Source organism: Chaetodon auriga, chromosome 7, assembly GCF_051107435.1.
Source record: "Chaetodon auriga isolate fChaAug3 chromosome 7, fChaAug3.hap1, whole genome shotgun sequence".
NCBI lineage: Eukaryota > Metazoa > Chordata > Actinopteri > Chaetodontiformes > Chaetodontidae > Chaetodon > Chaetodon auriga.
In genome coordinates, this window is record NC_135080.1 from 26,834,181 (window position 1) to 26,858,037 (window position 23,857).

Consider the following 23,857-nt stretch of genomic DNA (forward strand, 5'->3'; position numbering starts at 1 on the left):
AGATGTATCCTTCTTCATTTGAAAGTCCATGCTCACTGTAAGCATACAAGAGGGTCCCAGTTTCCACATTACATTTGTGTATGTGTCGCACGGCGGAAGTTTTAAGTTACTTATTTTTTATTGTTGCAACCATTTGGTTTTATTGCATTTTATTTATTTATGTTCTTGCATGTTTTTATCGTTTTGCAGTGGTGTTTTTATTGTTTTATTGCATGGTTTTAGTGTGATTTAATTTGAGTTGTTTTACTTCCGGCCAGAGCACCCTTGGTAATTTGACTGGTAACTAGCACCTGTGAGTGCTTTACCTTTTGTATATAGACTGGCCAATGGGACTGGAGTACGGAGCGGTGAGCAGCCAACCGCACACGAGGAGGAGGGACGTAAAAGGACAAGGCGGAAGGAAGTGGGAGGGAGCAGAGCGGGTGCAGAACGGGAATCGCACGGCGCAGAGACGGAGCAGCAAACATCTTAGAGGACGATCCCGATACCGCCTGAGAGGCCTACCCTGAGACGGCCGCGGACCAGAGACCGTGACAGAGGTGGTGGTTGCAGCCGAGCCGACGAAGTCCAGAGTGTTACTACGTGACCTTACGGCAGCGGCAGAGCGAGGAGCTCTGCCTAGCGTGTGAGTACCCTTTGGGACCCAGTAACACTCTGGCACGTGAAAGGAAGGCGTCTCGGCTGCACCGTGTCGTGTACCTCCCCACTGCCGCTGTGTCTCTTGTGTTTGTCCAGGTATCCTGGCCGAAGGTCCGCCCTCCTACGGAGCGAGCTAGAGGAGGAACGGAGAGTGGCGTGGCGACGGCGAGGAGCAGGACGGCCGTCATCGGGTTTCGTTTTTTAAACCGGTTTTAAATCGGGCCTTGTGCTTGTTTTAGTTAGTCTTTTTTTTAGCCGATTTTAACCGGTGCATAGAAGACTCTGTGGCCCGTTTTAGAGACGGTGTTAAGGACACCTCTTTTTAATTTTGTTGTTTTTAAAGAATTATTGGTGTCTGTGCCTGGTACGGGCGAAATAAAAAAAAAAGGGATAATCCTGTCCCTAACACACACAGCTTGTTTGTCATTGTACCTCCTTGGCTACCACACAGTGCTCACCACTCGATGTAAACGAACCAACTCAGTAGTTACAATAACCCATCACCATTTTTTTCATTCTCATCACCCCCCATCACATATGTTACATATTGGACAATGATGATGAGTTGTGATGAAGAAAAACACATTGTAGACTGGAGAGAAAGGGAGTTCCTCTCTTGTAAAATTACCTGAAAACGTCTACCCAAGGTAAACCCAAAGTATATTGAAAGCTGTATTTGGAGTACGTGCATGGTTTTAGTCTTTTCTGAAATGTAGCACTTTCAAGTTTTCTATCCAGTAGTCAGGATCACTAAGTACTACTGGCAATGAGCAATAGAAGTTTGAACCCAGTGAAGAAGAGGGTTTTTATTTCTAGCTAAATATTCTTTTGCAAATAGATGCTTATGGACAATGGGACCACACTGGGACATTTATCTAGATAAAAATATACTCAGGCAATTTATATTTAGGCCATCTATATTAATGTTTTGGGTATCTATGCTTATATTTAGACTATATATATTTATATTCAGACTCTTTACCATTATCATTATGAATTAAAACTGTGTGTAATATCTCTATTTGCACTGATTTCCTTAATTTGGCTAGAAAATACTCACTGAAGCAGCATATCCTCACTTTCAGAATTTCACTGGCTGTATGAAGCAGGGGTCATCTGCATAATCGGTTGCAATTGGCTTTTGGGCACAACAGGGAAGATCCTAATTAGTCAAGTGAGGTGTCAATCGAAAAGTCTTGAGTGCTGTGGCCATTTTGAGTCTGGCCTGTTGCCTTTGTGTCCATGCTTACTCGAGTTATAGTGGAAAAAACATGGAAGATTAGCATGTCACCAACTAATTTGAGACAATTAACCATCTTTCTGAGGTTTCTTATAGTGTTTTGGACTTAAATATTTTGCTGGATTGGATCATCTGAACCTTTGCCAATTAACCAGACCATTCTTGTTCAAGTGCTAGTGATCATTGGATAACTGAGGCTTTTTGTTTGATAGTGGCATTGATTGTATCTGCTATTGTGATTGTATCTAAATAGTTTGCATCAATCGAATCACAAGAACCTAAGCTTTCCAATGATTTATGGCATACGTACAAACTTCAACATAGCGATTGTGTAAATTGAGGGGCAGACCACCGAACAACACAACTGACCACTGGTGGGCTATTTGAGTCTTAAGAGATTGGCCTCAAGTAATAAAACAGTAAATATGGTCAGTTAAAAATACATTTGTTAATTCAGTTCTGCTGTTAACTAACTGTTAACTCATTCCCTTGTTAGCTGTTTTTTTTTTTTTTTTTTTTTTTTTTTTTTTTTTTTGTAATGTAGCACCACCAGTTGCATCAGGAGTAGGGAGAGGAAGAGCGAAAGAAATGGAAAATGTGATGGAATGGGCAAGTGTGAGAGAAGGAGTGTACATATATGGACAGAGAGAGAAAGGAAAAAGCAGCCTGGTACCCAACACTGTGCAGACCAGCACTGGGTTGCAGCCCAGTTGTTGAGAGTTGCTGCTTTAGAGGACTGAGCAGACTCAGTTGGCTTCCACACCCTTTTTTTATCGTGTCACAGCACTGCTCTGAAGTGAGTGAGCTTGATGTGTTCAACACAATCAAAATATATGGACTAGTTACATTTGATTGTTTTGTCAATAAGAAAAAAATTATCTTGGTTTGAACTCTCAATGTGTAACACTACTCTAACACTACTACTACTTTTTTTCATACAAGCAAATAGGACAGACACTTTGTAAATAGTAAAAAAAAATTCTAGCCTCTCTTTTAATGGTGTTAGCAATAGCTTGTTAGCATCCCTTCTCATCAATTTAGTTTCTTTAAAGGGTGGGCATACAGGTCACAGTGCTGACCATCAGGATTTTACCACCAAAATTAACTCCACTCAGTCAAAACCTGTTTTAGATAACATACAGAAGACTAGTTGATGCGTTTTAACAATAGCCAGTTCTCAGAGATGAGACCTACAATTTATGTACAATGTGAAATCTTAAGGGTAATAAGACAGTAATCTTATGACAAATAATAATCTAAACATTAGGGAAAATGTCCTTATTATCCTCATAATCTGAAGCTTTTTCATCTTGTTATATATCATACATACATAAGCCAGTATATCAGAATTGCTTGGATGATAAAAGCATGTTTCATGTTTCAGGGTATCTATGATGTATTTCTGGTGAAATCATCTTGTAAAATCCAAATATATGGTAAAAGGGTGAGGAGACATAATGGAACTGCATAATTAAAATGAACAGTGAATTCCTCTCCTGTCAGAGCAACTTCTATGTAAGCTGTATATCTCTGCACTGCTGGTCCAGAGATTGGTGGAGAAACATTGTCGATGAAAAATTTAAATGTTAATTGAAGCCATCCATCTGACAATAGGCCAACACCATGCTCAGTGCTTAAATAGCTTATACAGGGACAGTGATTCGGAAACAAATGGACAATGCTGAAGTGGGTCCATAGCCGTTACATGGACAGGGATTTCTATATAAATAATGTCAAGACATCACCTTGTTAGAAAGCTAATCCATTCAAATGACTAACCAATATGTCCATAGTCACCAAGGCATTCAGATCACACCCGCAGTCAGAAGGCTTATACATACATGGCCTGCATGAATATAGTTTATGAACATGTTTGTTTTTTAAGAGCAACTTAACACGCTGTTTAAAAAAAAAAAAAAAAACAAAAAACAATGCATTCAAACATCCATTACTATCCCACTACTACTGGCTACACACTGTATCTCTATATATCTTTTCACAAATAATTCAAAATCAAACAAGAGTTGCTTGGATATCTTTGGTTTGCTAAATTATTTATGACTGCCATGTTGAGTATGTAAAACCTTGATTTCCACCATATGTCCTTCCACACTTTCTCCAAATATGCATGGGATTTCTGTTTTTGTATGGCTCGATAGGTCTTCTTTTGCACATTTTTAAAAACATTAATACTTGCCATTTCATTATGTTGCATGTTGTGTATTGTATGCTTCTATGTTATTTTCAGATAACATCATTTTATTGCAGTCTTTTGGAAAATATGGATTCAATGTAAATTTACTCTAAGTAGTCTGAGAGTTTTAAAACTGGAAATAAATCTAAATGCTCATAACTTAGAAAATGATTAGTTTTAGGTGTAAGAAGTTGTGGTTTAACAAGCAGCCAGCCAACAGTTTCAAGATGTTTACTACCAATCAACTACTAGGTCATCTCTGGTGATTGCACATTCAAGATACTCAAGAAATCCCATCATCACAGCGAAGCCACTGGCTACACGCACTTTGACTCTGAATAAAACCAGCTGATTTCTGGATGTAGTCTTACCAGCTGCTAATGTTTGAAAGCCAACTAACAAGACACAACATGTAAAAAGACAACTGGATTTACCTGGAGGAACATTTCTCCTTTTTTTATGAAGGCCAGGTGCCTTCCCATACATCCAGCCTATGATGTGTTCTAGGAACGTTTATCATGGCATCAGTCTTGCTGCAGAGTATCAAGAGAACAACCTATGCTGGATGGATGTTTGTTTGGCTCTTACCTGGACTTCCACTCCATAGCTCATATAAACAGTGATGATGTAGCTGCAGTCTACAGTGGAGTGAAAAGCAGAGCTGGACTGTGGTGGAGCCTCTATGTATCCTTCTGGCCCAGTCAGGTTGACCTGGCAGGAAACTGCAGGGACAAATAGCAGCATATAAATGATTCTGATGGAAATACTGAGGACACATACACACACATAACTACTTGTACTTGTACCCTTTCCTTGTGAGGACAGTCATTGACATAATGCATCCTGTAGCCTGTTACCCTAATCACAACGAAATGCCTAACCTGACACTTAACCTAACCCTAATCTATACCTAAAGCATCAGAACTAAGTCTGAACCCTCAAGCAGCCCTTAGAAGTTGTGAGGACCGACCAAAATGTTACCACTTTCCAAAATTGTCCTCACTCATACACACACACACATACACACACACACACACACACACGCAGACACAGACACACACACACACAGTACTTCTTTCATATTCCAGATTCACAGTTTACAAACAGTTTGCATTAGAGCACTACTCTATGCAGGCTAAAGTTGCTCTCATGCCAGTCGTGATTCTTTTTCCCCTCGTCATTTTATTCATTGCAACAATGAAAGCCTGCTGACATGGTACTGCACCACAGGACAACATTACATTAACACAGACCTGTCAACGCTTCCATTTTTCCCTGGATTCGCCCATATTTTACCCTTCTCTCCTGATGTCCTCACGTTTAAATATTTTCCTGTAAATTTCCTGTATATTAACCTTTTGAAACAAAAAAAAGGTTGGCTGTTACATTGATGAGAAGCAAAACTCCCTGTTGGATGCGTTCATACAGTCCCCTCTTTTACAGCAAGTGGCAGTACGTAGAACATTAGCTGTAACTTCTAGAAACAAGAAGTTATTCACCCAAACAAGAAGAACAAGAACTAGAAAGACAAATGTGAGAGGGATGGAGTACCTGCCAGAGATACTAAAAGTATCTCAGCAAATGGGAGGAGGATCACCCATACATGGGTCAAAGTCATGCTTTTTGTAAGATATGTCACATGGATATTAGTGTATCACACAGAGGGAAAGATTACACATCTGACAAACATTGTCAGAGACACAGAAACATGATCCGCCAATAACTGTATTTGTATTATCTCTCTCTCCTACCAATTGTCTCATTTGCCTGTAGCCCCTCTAAAAATCAAAATCGAATCATAATGTGTAAGTGATGAATTATATGCAGTTTTGTGTTGTGTGTGTTCACAGCATTTCACTTACAACTAGATATCTTCAACCAGGATTTCGGGCTATACAAATAAAACTGACTTGGCTTGACTAGTCTGTTGGTTATGTGTCTCCCAAGTCCGAGGTCCCTCAATAGCCTCCTGTAGCAATGCTGCTGTACAGGCTCTGCTTATTTTTCTTATGCACACGAATGACTAATCAATAGTTTTTCGACAAATAGTCCGACTTTCATGCATCCCGCATGTATTTACTTGTGCATTAACATGAGTTTTCCCTAATCCAGGTCAAATATCCAGATACAGGTCACATGTCATGTGCTAGATGTAGCTGCAGTATTAGTCTTGTTTAGGAAAAGTCAGGATGACAAAACAAGTATACATCAGCGGAATGCTATTCCACATACTGTATGTATAGGTACAGACATTGCTATAAACACACATAGACACTCTCTGGCTGCCTTTCTAAGCAGCTCAGCCCTGCGATTGGACAGCTGAGGACAGAATATTTCCTAGTGGCCTTTGGGGGTTTCTGCTCCACCACCTTCATCCCTCCCTCTCTCTGAGCTGAAGAGTAAACTTTTGCTGAAGTGCTTCTTTATGAAGAAGAACATCCTCTCTCTGTCCCCTCAGCACTTCACCTCAGGGAGTGTCCACTCCAGCATTATTGCTGTGCTACAGTGTTGTCATTCACCTTGTGCCTGGATGTCTGTGTTAAAGTGGGATTTTGTGTACAGTACTGCCTGTCTGTGCTTTGACCTGCCATCACTCTGCACACAGATCAGCTGATTAATAAAGCCGCTCCCATCTTGCTCTTCCTGATTTGCAAATTCCACTCAGAAAGTGCTGTTGTCCCTGTCTGGACCTCTTGATTAAAGGTTAGTGATGTACTGATGCTGTTGTAATTTATGTCAGCCCCATGGCTATGTCATCGTGACAGATTCAAATAGAGAAGATATTAGTTGAGAGTGCCCGCCTGGGACAGCCTGGGTGCACTCAAAAGAGGAAAAAAAAACATCCTTTGGTAAAGTCTCATAAGAGAGAGGACCACTGCGTGTACATCAGAAAAATGTTAAGATGTATCTCTGTTTTTAAGGATTGTAGTTGATTAATATTTAGATTCATTTTTGCTTTATGAGTTATGTTAATTTTGATTTGATTTGATACAGTGACTAAGGCCATAGGTGGGTGGACTTTCTTACCCAGCTGAAGTTACAGTCACATTACTAAAACAAACAAACAAACCCACTTACTTGTGTAGCCCTACATACTGAGAATGTCACCAAACTATGTTGTCCAACTCAGCCATACCCACATTCATACATCAGCTTTCACTCGAACATCCCAATAACAAGACAAAGTTACAAAAGAAAATTCTAAATTACTAACTTGATAAATGGCCACATATTATGCCTTATTTTGTGATAAATGTCATAAAAACTCACAAATAAAGGCAATTGATTCCACGGGTGCAAAATTATGTCATGAGTAAGACACAAAACATACAGTATATGTCAGTCTTATGCTGAAATGATTTATTTGATGATTTATCATACTAAAGCAGCGCCATTATTTCACATTAATTTAAAACAGTATATGTTCATATAAACTATAAGATTGCTGTCTTCCTTTAAGATTTCATATTTTGATTGATCCACATTTATGAATAAATATGAATTAGGTAATGAAGACATTATCCAGATCAGAGTAAATCACTCCAGTGAAATAAAACTCTATTTTCCAGTTTTCACTGACTCTAATCACAACATTTCACAACTGGCTCACCTCTCAACCCACACACACTACTCTAGACACACTAGACACACACACCCGCATGCACACAATAGCACTTTTTGAAATACATAATATTTTCCAATATAATTATTTTCAAATCTTCATATAATTCTTAAGGTATATAGTACATCTAAAAAGGCATAATAATATTGTGTTCTTACTTGGACTCTGTAAGGTGGTGGTGATGATGGTGGTGGTGGTGGTGATGGTGGTGGTGGTTGTCTTCTCTTCTTTGTTGCCAGGCCACTCTTTCTGCTTCAGTTCAGGTTGATCAGGCCTCACTACATCTTTCTCCCTTGCAGCAGAGGGGAGGATGTCAGCATGTTCTTGGCCCTTTAAAACTGTGCTGGTGACTTGAACGGGGTTGTTGGAGTGAGAGGTGCCAGCTAATGCGTGCATTACAAGAGTTGTTTGCATGTTGGACATTTCAGCGCTCTCACCTGAGTCCCTTTTATGACCATTATCCAGTGGAGTCCCAGATGGCAAGGTGGAGAAGGTGGACTGAGAGCTGGGGTGTGAGGTGGATCCCCCACTGTCTTCAAAGTAGTTTGACTGACTGTGAGGACCGGATGGGTTCTGGTGGTGGGGGGGATTCCGGTAGAGGGGGTGGTGGTTGAAAATGTTGACAGGTGAGGCTGTGGTGACCATGGGGAGCCTCCTACCCGTGTCCTGGGTGGTGGAGTACAGGCTAGCCCTGCTCTCTGGATTTCCCCCCAGGGTGATAGAAAGACCATCCTCAGAGGTAGAAGCTGAAAGAGAATGAAAGAGAATTATAGATGTGCTGAGATGGACATTGATCCATACCACAGACTCAATAATCATTTGGCCATGGAGGTACAGAGGTTTTTGGCATCTCTCTCCTGCCTCTTCCCTGCTCTGGCCCCAAACCTCTCCACCCATAGCCCTAAAACACTGCCAATTCCATTTTCAATTGGTTAATGGTGGAGAATGGCACTACAGCAGGAGTGCCCAACCAGTCGATAGTGGTCTACTGGTAGACCGCAAGGGGTGTAGGAAAAAAATTTTGTGTAACTGTATGTTTTGTTTTGTTGTGGTTATGCGTTGTTGGATATGTTTTGTTTTGTGCTATGTTGTTGGATATGTGCGGTTTTATTGTACATTTTTGTTGTTAGGATATGTAATGTCTTTGTTAAAGTTTTATGTTGAAGACAGTAGGTCACATTTAACCTACAGTAGTGCATGACATGCATGACAGGAGGTTGACAGCTGTCAACAGTAGCTAGCAGCTAGCGATCTGAGCGGTTACACACTCGTAAATATTAATATGGCTGAGTGGAAACGACCCAAGACCTACCATTTTCACTCTGAATGGGAGGAAGATTATTTTTTTGTTTATTCTCATTCAAAGCCTGTTTGTTTGATCTGCAATGCAACAGTGGCTTTGGCAAAGACTGGGAATCTGGAGTGGCATTTTAAAACAATACACGGGACCTACGAGAGGGATTTCCCCGCAAAAACGCCTTTACGCGCCACAAAAGTGCGGGATTTGAAAGCACAGCTTGCAACACGGCAGTCAATCTTCACCAAACCAAAGACCCAGGGTAAGGCCACAACTATTGCTTCCTATCGCATCAGTCACATCCTTGCTAAACACAAGAAGCCATTCGAAGATGGCGATATTGTGAAGGAAGCCTTTCTCGAGGCAGCGGATAGCCTTTTTGACGACTTTAAAAATAAAACACAGATCGTGAAGGCCATTAAAGAAGTGCAACTCTCCCGCAATACTACTACAAGGTGATGTGAGGGAATGGCTGTGGATGTGGAGGAGCAACTGAGGAAGGATATTGACGTGTGAGTGCTTTTCCCTCCAATTTGACGAGTCGACTGATATGGTGGATATGGCACAATTGTGTGTTTTCATCAGGATGGTTTTTGAAGACATGAGCGCCACTGAAGAGCTACTCACCATTTTGCCATTAAAAGAACACACCAGAGGTGAGGAAAATTTTAATGCTTTCATGGGATTTGGTAGCAAGACAAAACTGCCGCTCTTCAAGCTGATCTCCATCACAACTGATGGGGCGCCTGCTATGATGGGCCGCACCAGTGGCTTCATTGCACTGTGCAAAGAAAGTGAATCTTTCCCGGATATCCTGAATTATCATTGTCTGATTCACCAGCAAGCGTTGTGTGGAAAGATTTTAAATATGAAAGAAGTGATGGATATTGTGATGAAGATTGTGTGTTCAGTTCGGGCCAGGAGTCGGCAGAGAAGGCTTTTCCGTGCTCACTTGGACGAGAATGATGCTGAGCAGACCTGCTGCTTCACAGGGATGTTAGGTGGTATAGCAGAGGTAAATTTTTGGCCAGATTTACAGAGCTGTTGCCTGAAATCAAGGACTTCCTGAGGCTTTCAAAACATTTGGATTACCATACAAAACTAGAGGACCATGAGTGGCCTTTTCCTCACTGATCTTACTGGCAAGCTCAATGAATTGAATTTAGAGCTGCAGGGTAAGGGTAAAGATGTAGTCAACGTGATGAGTTCAGTGAACATGTTTAAAAGCAAGCTACAGCTGATGTCAAGCAGGCTGCTTTGTGGTAACCTGTGCAACTTCCCTCACATGCAAGCAGAACTACAACATCAAGATAAAGGTGTGACACAGCTTGACAGTGCACGTTATGAGGAGCATGTTCAGAGCATCTTGTCAGAGTTTGAGAGGCGTTTTACTGACTTTGCATCCATTGAGCCTGTAGCCAGCTATATGTGTTATCCATTTGGTGCGAGTATTGATGTTGGTGACATTGCCGCCAAGGTCAAATCACTTTCGACTTGGAAAGCTCCACTCTTGAGGATGAGATTCTGACATTGCAAGATGACATTGAGATCAAAGCCAGATCAACATCCACTCAACCTGGAAAGCATGTAGTGTTCTGGAAACTACTGGTGGAGGAGAAGTATGCCAATCTCAGAAGATGTGCCTTGAACCTGACAGCTCTTTTTGGATCAACTTATTTGTGCGAGTCTGCTTTCTCGCACATGAAAATCGTCAAGTCCAAGTACAGATCAACAATGACTGATGACCACCTTGCAGCCTGCCTACGCCTTGCAACTGCTGACTATGGGAAGCTAGCCTCCTCCTCCCAGTTCCAGGTCTCCCACTAAAGTAGGAAGTAATTTCCTTTGTTCAAACTCAGAGATCTACCTGTTTGTATCTGGTTTATGTTTCTGTTTGGTTCATATTAAGGTCAGTTATGGCAATTGGTCATCATGCAGATTGGCGCGTGTGTGCGTGAGAGAGAGAGAGACGAGCAGAGAGGGCAGGTTTGTGCTACACCGCACTATGCAAACTGGCAACTGTGTGAGAGGAATTTGTCTGTGTGTGTGTTTGAGAGAGGGAGGGTTTGTGATGTGATGTCTAGTGGTTGTGCGACAACAAAAAATAGTATTGTGAGGTTAGTTACTGCAGGCTGGAAACGATGTGTGTGGGTTTGCGATGTTGACACTGGACTGGTAGATCTTGGGAGGTTGGCTACTTGAAAAGTAGATCTTGGGTCAAAAAAGGTTGGGCACCCCTGTGCTACAGCAAGCATCCAGTCAGTGTCATAACACAGGCCAAGAAGACTTCAAGCCAAAAAAAAACAAAAACATATGCAAAAACAGCCATATTCTACCAATATCTAACAGATTTAACAATGTGACATGCAAACTTTTTACTTGACAATCAAAACACTAATTATTTTCCTATATTCTTGTCTTTTTGACTTTCAGTTCCTTCTGGTGATAGAACAAACAACACTATTGAATTTTTTTATGTAGGGTTGTGCTTGATGCTTTTTTTTTTCTCCGTAAAACGGGAAACATTTTCTAACATGGCCAATGACTTTGTATGTTGTATGTTGAGGGATCATAATTGAAATAATGTATGAGACTTAATGCATTTAATTTAATTTAATGCATAATCATCAAACAAAATCTGTAAATTTGCTTTCTAAAAGCATGTCTAATGCCAGATGAAGAGCCAGATGCAGGTGTCAGGATGCTTTAAACAAAGAAGTGCATGTCTGGGCCCTAGAGCCCATTCTTTTCACCCACTGTGCATTATTTATGGAAATCTCCTGTTGCCTTTAATACCAGGTAGATACCACATAGAAGACAACTCTGCATCATGTCTTGGTAGAGTGGCGCGGGATGGCATGGGCCCCAACTGAAATTTGATTGGCCACCCCAGGTGCCTCCCCATTATCCTAAATCATGAACAGCTATGTGCCTGGTCAGAGACGGGGCCTTATCCAACTGTTTGATCAGTCAACCAAACTTTATGATAATAATAATAATAATAATAATAATAATAATAATAATAATAATAATAATAATAATAAACTTTATTTGTGTGGCACATTTCATACAGGAATTGCAGTTCAAAGTACTTTACAAGAAAGAAATCACATGCACCATGTGGATGCTCTACATAAAAAGGACATAATGGACATAAAAACAGCTTAAAATGAATGTGAAATAAGATTGAAATATAAAGTTTCACACCTGTATTATTAAGTCATAGCTAGGCTGAAAGGCTAAAGTGAAGAGATAAGTTTTTAGCTTTTATTTGAAAGTATTCAGTGAGCTGGCTCCGCTGGTATCTGTTGGTAGTGTGTTCCAGAGTTTTGGGGCATGATGGGCAAAGGCTTCATCCCCAATTTTCTTTTGACTGTTGCTGGAAACCTTCAGGACCTTAAAATCAATCCTGAATGTCACAGGAAACCAGTACAGAGCAGCTAAAACTGGACTGATGCGCTCTCTCTTCTTGGTTCTGGTTAGTAGTCGAGCTGCAGAGTTTTGAATAAGCTGAAGTCTCTCTGGAGTTGACTGCCCTGCCACCTGGCTGTGGACTACCTCACCAACAGTATGTGAGGCTTTGTGACTGCGTGTCAGATGTGATGGATTGCAGCATGGGGGCTCCACAGGGCACAGTGCTCTCCCCTTTCCTCTTCACCCTCTACACATCAGATTTCAGACACAACACCGACAGCTGCCACATCCAGAAGTTCTCTGATGATACAGCTACAGTTGGACGTGTATCACAGGGGAACAAACAGGAATACAGTGAGGTCATAACCAACTTTGTCAACTGGAGTGGACTGAAGTGCCTGCACATAAGCGTGAGCAAAACAAGGGAGATGGTAATTGATTTCCGAAGGAAGGTACCACAGTCTCTAACAGTGAACACCCAGGTCTTGGACACTGAAACTGTAGGGGATTACAAATACCCAGGTGTTCACCTCAACCACAAACTGGACTGAACTAACAACACGAATGTCCTGTACAGAAAGTGCCAAAGTCATCTCCACCTGCTAAGAAGACAGGTCCTTTGGAGTATGTAGGATACTGTTAAAAGCATTTTATAACTCTGTGGTGCCATCTGCAATTTCTTATGCAGTCATGTGCTTGTGGAAGCTCTGAGGGGGCCAGGAAAAGACTGAACAAACTAGTCAGGCCCTCTGGAGGAGGTGGGTTAGAGAAGGTGGCATCAATCAGGGACAACCCATTCCACCCACTGCATGAGATGGTGGGGGCCCTAAGCAGCACTTTCAGCAACAGACTGCTGCATTCACTCTGTAAGAAGGAACACTACCAGAGGTCCTTCATTCCAACTGTGATCAGACTGCTCAACTATGGTTTTGTCTAATGCAGCACTGTGATTACGTGCTTACTGCTCTGCACTGTTTGCATTGTGTGATTCTGTTTTTATCATCATGCCATTACATCTCATGTAACATCTAATGTTACATGGTATCTTCTTCATACTAGGCATATACATATTTTTCTTCTATATACAGCTACATATTTTTTAACCAATGTGCAATAGCGAAAAACACTGTACTTGAACCATGTGCAAGTCTAAACTCATGTGCAATTCTCCATTCCCTGTACAATTTGTAATTTTTTTCCGTTAGCAGTAATATTTTATGTACTGCTACATACTTTTTTATCCAATGTGCAATACTGAAAATGAATTTTCTATTTTGTATTTTATTCCTTTCTATGTCCTTTTACGCTGCGTTTGCAGGTAGCCGGCTATTTTCATAACCGGACATTTCAAAAATAACATCGTGCACACGTTTTCAGAAAACTTCTCGTTTACACTAACCCGTGTATGTATGCCGTCTGACGCGGACTGGCTCTTCATGTTGGAGGGGGGAGAAGTTGTTGTAGTCTCTGCTCCTCCATATAATAGAGCTGCAGTATTTGCAAATGCAAACATATGAAAAGGGTTTGCACCAACGTAAATGCGACTGCTACTCTGAATGCATCCATGATCACCACAGCCAAATGAAAATGTAAACATAGATCACACTTTTGGCGCAGGTGCAAGTTCTGATGCATAATGTGACATCGGCTACCTAAAACTCTGTTTTTCTCCGCTTTTCTCAGTTTACACGCAAACGTGCAACCAACGTTTTCCAAAATCTCCACTCTGGCTGGAGTTTTTAGAATGCATCGTTTTCAGAGGCGAATTCTCCGTTTGCGTGTAAACGAAGGGCACAAACAAAAGGAAATGTCTCCGTTTTGCAAAATGCTCCTATACGTGTAAACGGGGCCTTATACTTCTGATCCTAATGCTGGTGCCTGTAGCACCCAAATTTCCAACATGGGGGATTAATAAAGTCTCATCTTATCTTATGTAATACAAATTTCAAGGACTGCCTTTTTTCACCTACACATCCTGTCTCAAAAATGATGCAGTAAACCTAGTCCACACATTTGTTACTTCCAGGCTGGATGATTGCAATTGCTTGTTAACTGCACCTCCTTATTAATATCACAGTAAACCCCTCACCAATTCCTATGGAAAGTGTATTTTAAGCATGTATAGAAGTATCAAAGCTTATTATCACATTTGAAATATATGATATGACTTGCTCATGTCTGTAAGATACTGTAATGTTAGAAATTAAAGTAGATTGTGGAGACAGAAATTGTTAATTATGCTATTCTGAGGTGTGTGTCTGTACATATACATAGTACTTTGCATTTCCCTAACATGGGATCAATAAAGTCTAAGTAAAAATAAAGATTACCTTATCTTAAACCAAAATGATTAAGCAATATGCACCATGTGAGCATACCATCAACTGTAATAATAAGCATATTATAACTAGATTTTGACTTGGGCCCACTTACAACAATAATAATGCAGAAGCCAACTTAAGGTCTTTATCATTTTAGTTTGCACTGTACTTTAGTGTGCATGATACCAAATAAATTTAAAATCAATCAAATCACCACAGTCAAATTGCCACACAGTGAACCAAAGGTCCCAGGAAAGATGCCCACTTTGTCTATCTGGCAATCAAACTTTGGAAGCTTTTGCAGCAGTGGAGAACAGGAGAATTTTCCTCTCTGTGAAACAACTCACCAAGGCATCATAAAATTCCACCACATCAGTTTTTAACAATAAACTGATGTAGTTGAACTGTGCATTATGTTGCAATTCACAAAAATCCATTATCTTACTGACTTAGTTTTGAACTCAGCAGTTCAGGTGCAAAACTGAAAGGATTGACCAGACCCTTCCATTTAAGTTCTACTATAATAAGACTTTGCTGCTGTGTAGTGTTTATTTCAATGATCTGCCACCTGAAACTGTGCATGTGTGCACATTATGAATGCACATATGACAATGTACTGCCCAACGACTGTATTTCTTAACTCAAAAGAAAATACTTTCAAAAGAAGTTTCCCAATACCTTGTTACTAACTTATTTATCTTGAAATGTAAGTTTTAGTTTACAGAGCTACAATGATTTTGACAGGGAGAAAGTATAACTTTATAACCAGAAAATAAATCTCTAATTCATTCACTCTCTTTATCTCTCCCTGTTCACTGCTCTGATTCACTGTACTTCAGTCTTACATCAAGGAAGAGAGAACCTGTCTCATGCTTCGGGGAGGACACAGGAACATTCACTCAAACAGTAACTCCATCTTTCAATGCTGAGTTTTAGCATATCTCTTTTTAACACTTCTTTATGTGGAGCAGTGCATTGCTGTTACACCACTGTGAGTCAATAGGCAGACTGAAAACTTGTAAAATGGCAAGCAGTAAAACCCAAACAATTCTCATAAATTGCTCACATCATTGGCTTCTTCCCTCCCTATCCTCCTTGTAATAAGACTTAATATTCATTCCTGAGGAGATTTGATGAGCCCCTATAATTCTCCCAGTGTAATGATCAGCGCTTCCCTCCCAAGTGCACCTGTGAGAACTAATCTGAGACGCCTTCAGGAGGCCATCATCCACTGAGGGAAGTCTTATGTTTCTTTAACAATGCTTCATTTCCACCATAATAGCTCCCACTCTTTGCCAGCTAATAGCTATCTACTTCAAACAATCAGGGTTTATTGTAGCTGTGCCTCCTCCCACCTAGCACCTTGCTTCTCAAACACATGCAGCTCTTCGCACAGAATTAGACACATTGGATGCTAAATCTCCCAGAAAAATAATGATTGAGACTGTCATCAACCTGCTGCTAGAAGGTGTCAAAGGTAATGTGCAGTATATGCTCTAGGTGAGCAGTGTGTTTTATCAGTTTCTTTAGCACCAAGTAAATCAGATGTGTGTATGCAATGTGACAGATGCTGCAGGATGAGACAGCATGGAAAATGTATATCAGTCAGCGGTGCTGGTTTGGTGTAAAAATCTTATTTTCTTCAACAGTCAAAAAAATTTACTTAAATGTTTTTTTTCCACTTGCACACTTTGTTTTAATAATAGATCCACCTATTCCAATGAGAGGATTTTTTGCTTTTCTTCGTAATCACTGTAAATTTAATATTTTTCAGTTTTCTCTTAAGCTAGGATAAAACAAGACATTTTAAGATGCCACCTTGGGCTCTGAAACTAATGATTAATCAAGTGTATCATGAAATTAATCCATTATGAAAATAATCATTTGCTATAGACTTTGATGAGATGGAAGCCAGAGCCTTTAGCTATCAAGGTTCTCTCCTGTGGATCCATCCATCCATCCATCCATCCATCCATCCATCCATCCATCCATTCCAGTCTCGGCCTGGAGGACAGACACCATCTCTACATTTAAGAGTAGTTTTAAAACTATCCTTTTTGATTAAGTTTACTGTTAGGGCTGGCTCAGGCTTGCTTTGGACCCATCCCTAGTTATGCTGCTATAGGTTTAAACTGCTGGGAGACTTCGAATGATATACTGAGATCCTCTCTCCTCCTCTCCCTCCGCATCTGTGCCGATTGATTGTATTGTTATCATGGACATATACTATCACATATTAATATATACATAAATTATCTCACACTCACACTATGACATACTAGTTTATTATTAGTCATATGTTCATGATTATTATAGCTGTTATCATTATTATTATTGCCTTTGCTGTGCACCTCTCTCTCTCTCTCTCTCTCTCTCTCTCTCTGTCTCACTCTAAACCCATCTTTCCTTGCCGCTGTGGCCAAGTGCTTGCTGATGGTGGAATTAATGTTAATATCTGTATATTAAGTATTATTAAGTATGGTTTAGACCTGCTCTACATGTAAAGTGTCCTCAGGCAACTTTTGTTGTGATTTGGCACGATATAAAATAAAATGAACGTAAAAAAAGGTATGCAAATTTCAAGACTGAAATATAGTTCTACTTACCAAGAACTGTTATAGTAAGACTGTGCTTTGCTGACTTTGGACTTGTTCAAGTGTCTTTTTAGGAGGATATTGGGTGGTCAAACTGAATGGTCAGAATTAATGAAACTGAGGCTTTTAGTGCCTTGTATGTGTCAAACTTCAAAAATGCTGGATTCTAAAACATTTAAGTTTACAGAAACTGAACAGGTAATAGCTTTACTTTTACTTGTTTCACAAGGAGTCAGAATTTAGCTGTGGAGTGCAGACCTCATCTTTCCAATGCTCATGTTAAATGGAGAATAGCTATTCATTTTTTTGTTGCCTGTACTGGGAAATAAATTACTACCAGTATATCATGTCATTATGACTGACTTCATATAGTTGGTATTGGTAATTACAAAGTCTTCATCAAAGAGCATTAACACGCCATCTTTGTCTCCTTCTCGTCATTAACATGTAAGATTTTAGATTCTGCTGATAATATTTAGCTTTCATTTCATTAGACACATATCTTAATTTATGTGATATTATATTTTAGGCATTATGTTACCAGTTGTTGAGCAAAATAGCTGTCTTACTTGTGTAAGCCATGGTCTTACATCAGCCAATCCCCACTCACATTCCTTTTATTTCAAAACAAGACCATAGTGTCATAAACTAACATCTTTCAAGATTAATTTCAATTATTTTCTCAAGCATATTAGATGATTCACAATCATCCTCATATCAAATATTCAGATTAGAATGAAATAATGATATAGGTATCCAGAAATACATGCAATTGTTCACATGCCTGTTGGAATTAATACAGCGTGCTGAAACACGTGTGACTAGTGTGAAAATGTACCTGTGACAAGTGGGATGAAGTTTCAACCAAAATCAAGACTCAGCAACACTCTAATTAAGAAACCTGAACAGCCACACACAAAGGTTGCGTGAAAGCCCGCAGTCATAACCTCCTCCTGGCGACATCCCACTGCCTCCTTGACCCCCAAGAATTTGTGTGTTTGTCACCTTGACATTCAAATCATATCAATGGAGATAACACTAACTATCAGACAATCTCCCCTAATGAGCATCTCTGGTGTTAAACCCAATTGTACTCACTAAAAGAAGTTGTGTGAAAGAAGAAAAAAGAGAGCTTAAGAGAGAAGTTCAAAACCACAATCCACAGTATATTCACACATCCAAACACCTGGTCATTGTGTGTCACATTGTCTATTTTGAATTCTTTTTTTGGATAGTTTGTGGTTATGTGTGTGTCTGTGTCTGTGTGTGTCTGTGTCTGTGTGTGTAAGAGAGATCTTGATATTAAAAAAATAATTCCCCTACTTACATCTTAGAATTGTACAAAAAGTTTGGCGACCTCATGCCCAGCTCTACTCAAACCTAGAAATTTACTCAGCCACATTTATTGAATATGGCTGCGCACATTATTGTAACTCCTTAAATGGACCTTCCCTGTCTCTTAGATATTACATTTATATACAACTAATTTGCATCAGCAAATATATTTTGAAGGAAACATAATGCTGGTCAGATAATGCTATCTATTAACATAATGGGAAAAATGCTCATACTGAGCGTATCAGCAAAATGTGCACTGACAGCATATTTAATTTTTTTTTACTCCAAAATATCCAAACTTGTCATACAATATCAGCTTGTAGTGACTACAGCATTATTTAACTTTTCATTTTAGTCACTCACTGCACTTGGTTAAGGTTTGGGGAAGATCATGATCTAGCTGAAAACAAAAGAGGTCAACAGTGACTACAGACACAGTGTGATTATTAACATTTAACCAAAACCACAGCCTAACCTTGAACCAAAATGCTTTGTAGCCTAAACCTTACCAAAAACAGGACAGTAGATGTGAACCCCATTCTCTGGTGTCACAGTTCTGAGCCTTATATGCCCTCCCTGCAGCACTGGTGCAGTAGATAAATGTATTTGTTCATTCACTTAAAGTTGCCTCTGAACATAATCCAGGAAGTGATTATTTTGTTAGCACAACAGACTTAGGAAAACAGTGTTCTTAATATATACTGTGAACCTAATTTATGGGTTGGCTGGATGGTATTACAGAGCAGTGCACACACTCTGTACAGTCAAGTAATGAAGTGAAACTGATAATCACAATCAGTCAACATAGTGTCCAACACCAGGGTCATAAAACCTCTTCATTAAAATTATATCATCCTTTATGCTGCTGATCTGCTTCTTGACCCAGAATATTTGACAGCTGAATAATTCATGTCAAAGCAGTACATGAACACAGTGGTCAAGCCTCAACCCATGTCAAATGTGCATCTCCATAAAAGATACAGTTTGTGTTGCTCCTCCCTCCTTTAGCTTTTTCTTCACTTCAGCAACACTTTTCTAGTCTTTGTGATACAGCAAGAGGAAAAATGTGAAAAAGGAAAAAGGGCAAAGCACCTTAAGGGACACTTTGATCTCTTTCCCCTGGGCTGTCAAAGAGCCACAACAGAATTTAAGCCTCCCGTTGAATAAACCATTGGTCCAATAGAAATCCCAATCATTAAAGGTCAGTTTCAAGAGTTGACAATCGGATTTAAATGGCCAGGAAGAAAGGATCCACCACCTGCTTACAAAGCCTGATCACAGGATTATTGTTAAACTCTCTCTATGGCTCATTCATGGTCATTCAGCTGAAAGCTACAATATCAGTATGCAAAACACATTTCTGACTTAGTAAGCATTCATATCTACTGTATTGTGTTTTTGTGCTGTAATGAGAAAAAGTGAGCCTGGATGTCCTCCTTACAAACATATATTTGAGTAAGCAACATCAGTGCACTCGGGGAAGAGTCATATCTTACCCCTGAATATTCACTTTTATTTGTCTACTGAATAAACAAAATAGAGCACTTATTCAATCTCTTTATAGTGAGGGGTATCTGGATCAGCTGTCTTGCTGCAGATGAACTAAAAACTTAAATGCAAAGAAGAAGAGAAGCAAACTCCTGTGACTTTAATAGGATTTCATTGATTCTCCAGCTACACTAATTGACCTCTTCGTGTGTGCAGCATCATGGAGCACATAGAAGTACTGAAAGGATACCAGTATCAGTATACCAGCCATGGCCATGTGCTTCTGACAAACTGTAACTTCAGTGGTAAAAGGGTCAAGAGTGAGTGTGTGTTGTGTGGGTGTAGTTTTCTGCTTTTGTGGTTTGACAAATAATGTCTAGATCTTCTTAGTGTGTCCCAATAAATACGAAGCTGAATGGATTGAACTGGACTAGACTTAACTAGACTTGAATGCAATAGAATAGCTTGTTTGACATAATGTGACTCTTGTTGTGGCGTGACCTGCAGGTGGAGGCCCAAAAGTGATTTTCTGCATAGGACACACACTCAAAATGCCCATGTTTTGCACCATTTGCAGTTGCTCAGATCAATCAAACCAGGAGGAGCTTTTATCAAGTACCAAAAGTTGTTGCACATAAGGGTGAAAAATGCAAAAAAAAAAAACTGACTAAAAACTGCGGAAAAAATGGCTTGTTAACTGTCTGCGGTCGGGAGGAGTCGAGTTCGATAATGGAAATGGAAATGATGTGATATTAGCTATTGTTTTAAATCTATGGTGATAGATTTAAACTAATAGCTATAAGTAACATGACTAACACTTTTTAAATAAGTTTCACATAAGATAGGTGAATGTAAATAATGTCATGTGACTGCAAACAACCTATTAATGGCACAGTCTAAAATAGTAACCATAGTTGGAGTTAAAAATAAAGTCCCTCATAAGGCTCTGAGTTCCTCTAAAAGAAATATTGTATTAAGTAGGGTAGGTAGTTAATAGTAGGTAGGTAGTAGGGTAGTATATTGGATTGTAAAAATTTACATTTAATTGTGGGAAAAAAGCACTATTGGTGCGGCCATTGTCACGCAGGCCTTTGCAGCTGCACTTAATACACTGCATGAGTTACACAACCAGAGTTTCCATTATACAGTTATTACTGTTTCATTTTCTCAGGAAATCTGTTGAATTCCAATATATTTAAATCTCTCTAGTCATGTCAGGTGAAAATGAGTCCCATGTTAGACATGAAAATATTCTGGCTCTATGTGCTGCTCTTCCCCCTACTGCTTCTATGATATCCATCACCAACCTTTCCTGACATTTTCAGATCTAACTAAGTTTATTTTGGCCACACCAGAGGTGGCGATTGTTGGAACAGTGAAAGATGAACCAAGAAAGTTTTGGTGAGTTTTATTTTGTTTTGTTTCTGTTGAGTTTGAATGAAGTGTGTTTTACATTGATAAATGGCTTTGGCGAAAGCAATATAATGGCTGTTTCTGTTGATCTCACTCTTTAACAAAAAGGTCCATCTCTGGGGGGATTCTTTCCATAATGTTGTCAGACACTTAAGCTTGGTTTAGGCTTCGGCGTCGCGGCGACGCCGTACCTACGGCGTACACCCTACGCCGTCACTGAGCATTCGTAGTTCTGCGTCGAGGGAACGCGTTGCTCCGCAATTCACCGCCAAGCCGCTAGGGGGGTGCGGCTGTGTCTTTGTATGGTTTCGGGGGCTCTTGCTGCCGCGAAGAGGAGTTGTAGCGGTGGTCGTACTTGCGTACCTCCTCGATAATTCTTTCTTCGGCTTGGTCCGGTTTTTCTTGTAGCTCTCACCACAGAAACTTTGAAAATGGCGGTGTTGTTGTGCTGCGACCATCGGGCTGCGACTGAACCGAAAATTACGTTCTGAACGGACCAATCACAGTCCTCGACGTTCACGTCACTACGCGTCGACGCGACGCGTAGTCAGGATTTTTTGGAGGTGCGCGTCAGGCTACGGCGTAGGGTCCGCGTAGGGGTCTGCGTCGACGGCGTAGGTACGGCGTCGCCGCGACGCAGAAGCCTAAACCAAGCTTTAGAGTAACAATCCAAGCCCATCAGTGACAAAAACAATCACTTTCAGTGAATGTACATTGACAGTTATTCGACGACTGCTGGCTGCAGCACTCTCGCTCATTACTGGACCAGTTCAAAAATAAGTCTCTCCTTTAGTCTGACAAAAACATGGACAAACAGCTTCCTTAATCAGATCATATTTTCCCATAATTTCTCCCACTTGTCTAGACATTGAAATCTTCCAGGACACATAGACTAGCACCTATTTTTTCTGAGGGAAACTCACAAAATGTCATTGATTTTCACTGGTCTAAAATGAAATGTGTCAAGCTGAAACAAGCTAACAATTCAACAACATAGCATAGGCTGTATTTGTTTATTTTGTAAAGTACAGGTATATAGATCTTTTAAAAGGCATGTTTATGTTGAAATTAACGTACCTATACAAGTAGTGTGTCGCACTGTATTGGTTTGCCCTCTTGTTGACATAATACACAAAAATAGATAGTCAAACCTATGTGGGGATTTTTTAGAAAGATAATTGGCCAATTTTGACGGCCCTACTATTAAGATACTGGCAGTGAAACACTTTCTGCCTGCACACTTACTCCATGCCACACAAGTTTAATTATAACAATGTTTCAATCCCAATTGATTAAGATCTCTTTTCCGAGAGAGGCCTGAGAATAATAAACAGAAATAAGATGGCAAACAGAAGCCATTTAATTACACAATAAACAAGGAATACTTGGATCTTCATCAAATCAAAATGTTTAAAAAATGGAAACCGCATCCATATTTACACATCAAGCACAATGTGTGCACTGACAAGCTCTGCTGATGACAAGTGTGGTTAACCATTAAAACCACCCAGGGTGATAGACATGAAAAGACAATTGACTATTCATTCAAATACATAGAAAAAAAGTACATAGAAATCAGATTAGAAAGAAATAATGTCAATATCAAACATATAGTTGAACATTGTATCAAATACATCATATATTTTTGCAATAGCAATTTTTAAAAATATCAATAACTTAAAAAATACACCAGGTAGGTCTTGTTTCTTGCGTTTTCATGTCATTATATTTCAATAGAAAGGTGGGGGGAGATTTTTTCTCTCTTTTCTCTCAATTAATATTATATTATATACATTATATTTTGAAGGTGGGTGTTGTATTTGATATAATCTTTTTATGTAAGTTTTGAAGTATGGTATTTGCATTACTGTTATTCTTTATATTTGATTGAATTGTTAATTGTTTTTTTGAGGATTTGTGATGTTCACCCTGAGTGGTTTTACATGGGTAACCACACTTGTCATCAACAGAGTTTATCAGTGTTCATGATGTATAAAAGATGTAGAGAGATTTTAGTGAGTCCATCAAACTCCAACTGTATAAGTGGGGGGACAGAAATCATAGATTTAGTGCTCAGGAAATGTGCAATATACTGACTGCATCAAAACAACAGATCACAACCTTCATCAATCAATGGTGCAATTGAACACTATGGAAAAAGTTGGATCTTCAGCCAAGATATCGTGTCAAACTACTGGTTTTTATAGATGTTCATGCTATGAATAGAGGCCTGTCTAAAATATAAGCCTGTTCCACATAAATATCTGGTTCTCTCTGCAGTTGAGGAAAATGAGACA

At 39.7% G+C, this 23,857-nt stretch overlaps 1 protein-coding gene across 2 annotated transcripts in view; it reads right to left on the bottom strand.

Annotated features, from left to right (window-relative positions):
• Positions 1–23,857, bottom strand: part of LOC143323674 (seizure protein 6 homolog) — a 248,807-nt gene that overhangs the window by 147,906 nt on the left and 77,044 nt on the right. For both annotated transcript variants that reach the window (XM_076735670.1, XM_076735669.1), the window contains exons 2-3: positions 7,854–8,441; positions 4,662–4,795 (exon numbers count right to left, since the gene is read on the bottom strand). In XM_076735670.1, the coding sequence (XP_076591785.1) occupies positions 4,662–4,795; positions 7,854–8,441 (722 nt within the window). The remainder of the gene's footprint in view (positions 1–4,661; positions 4,796–7,853; positions 8,442–23,857) is intronic.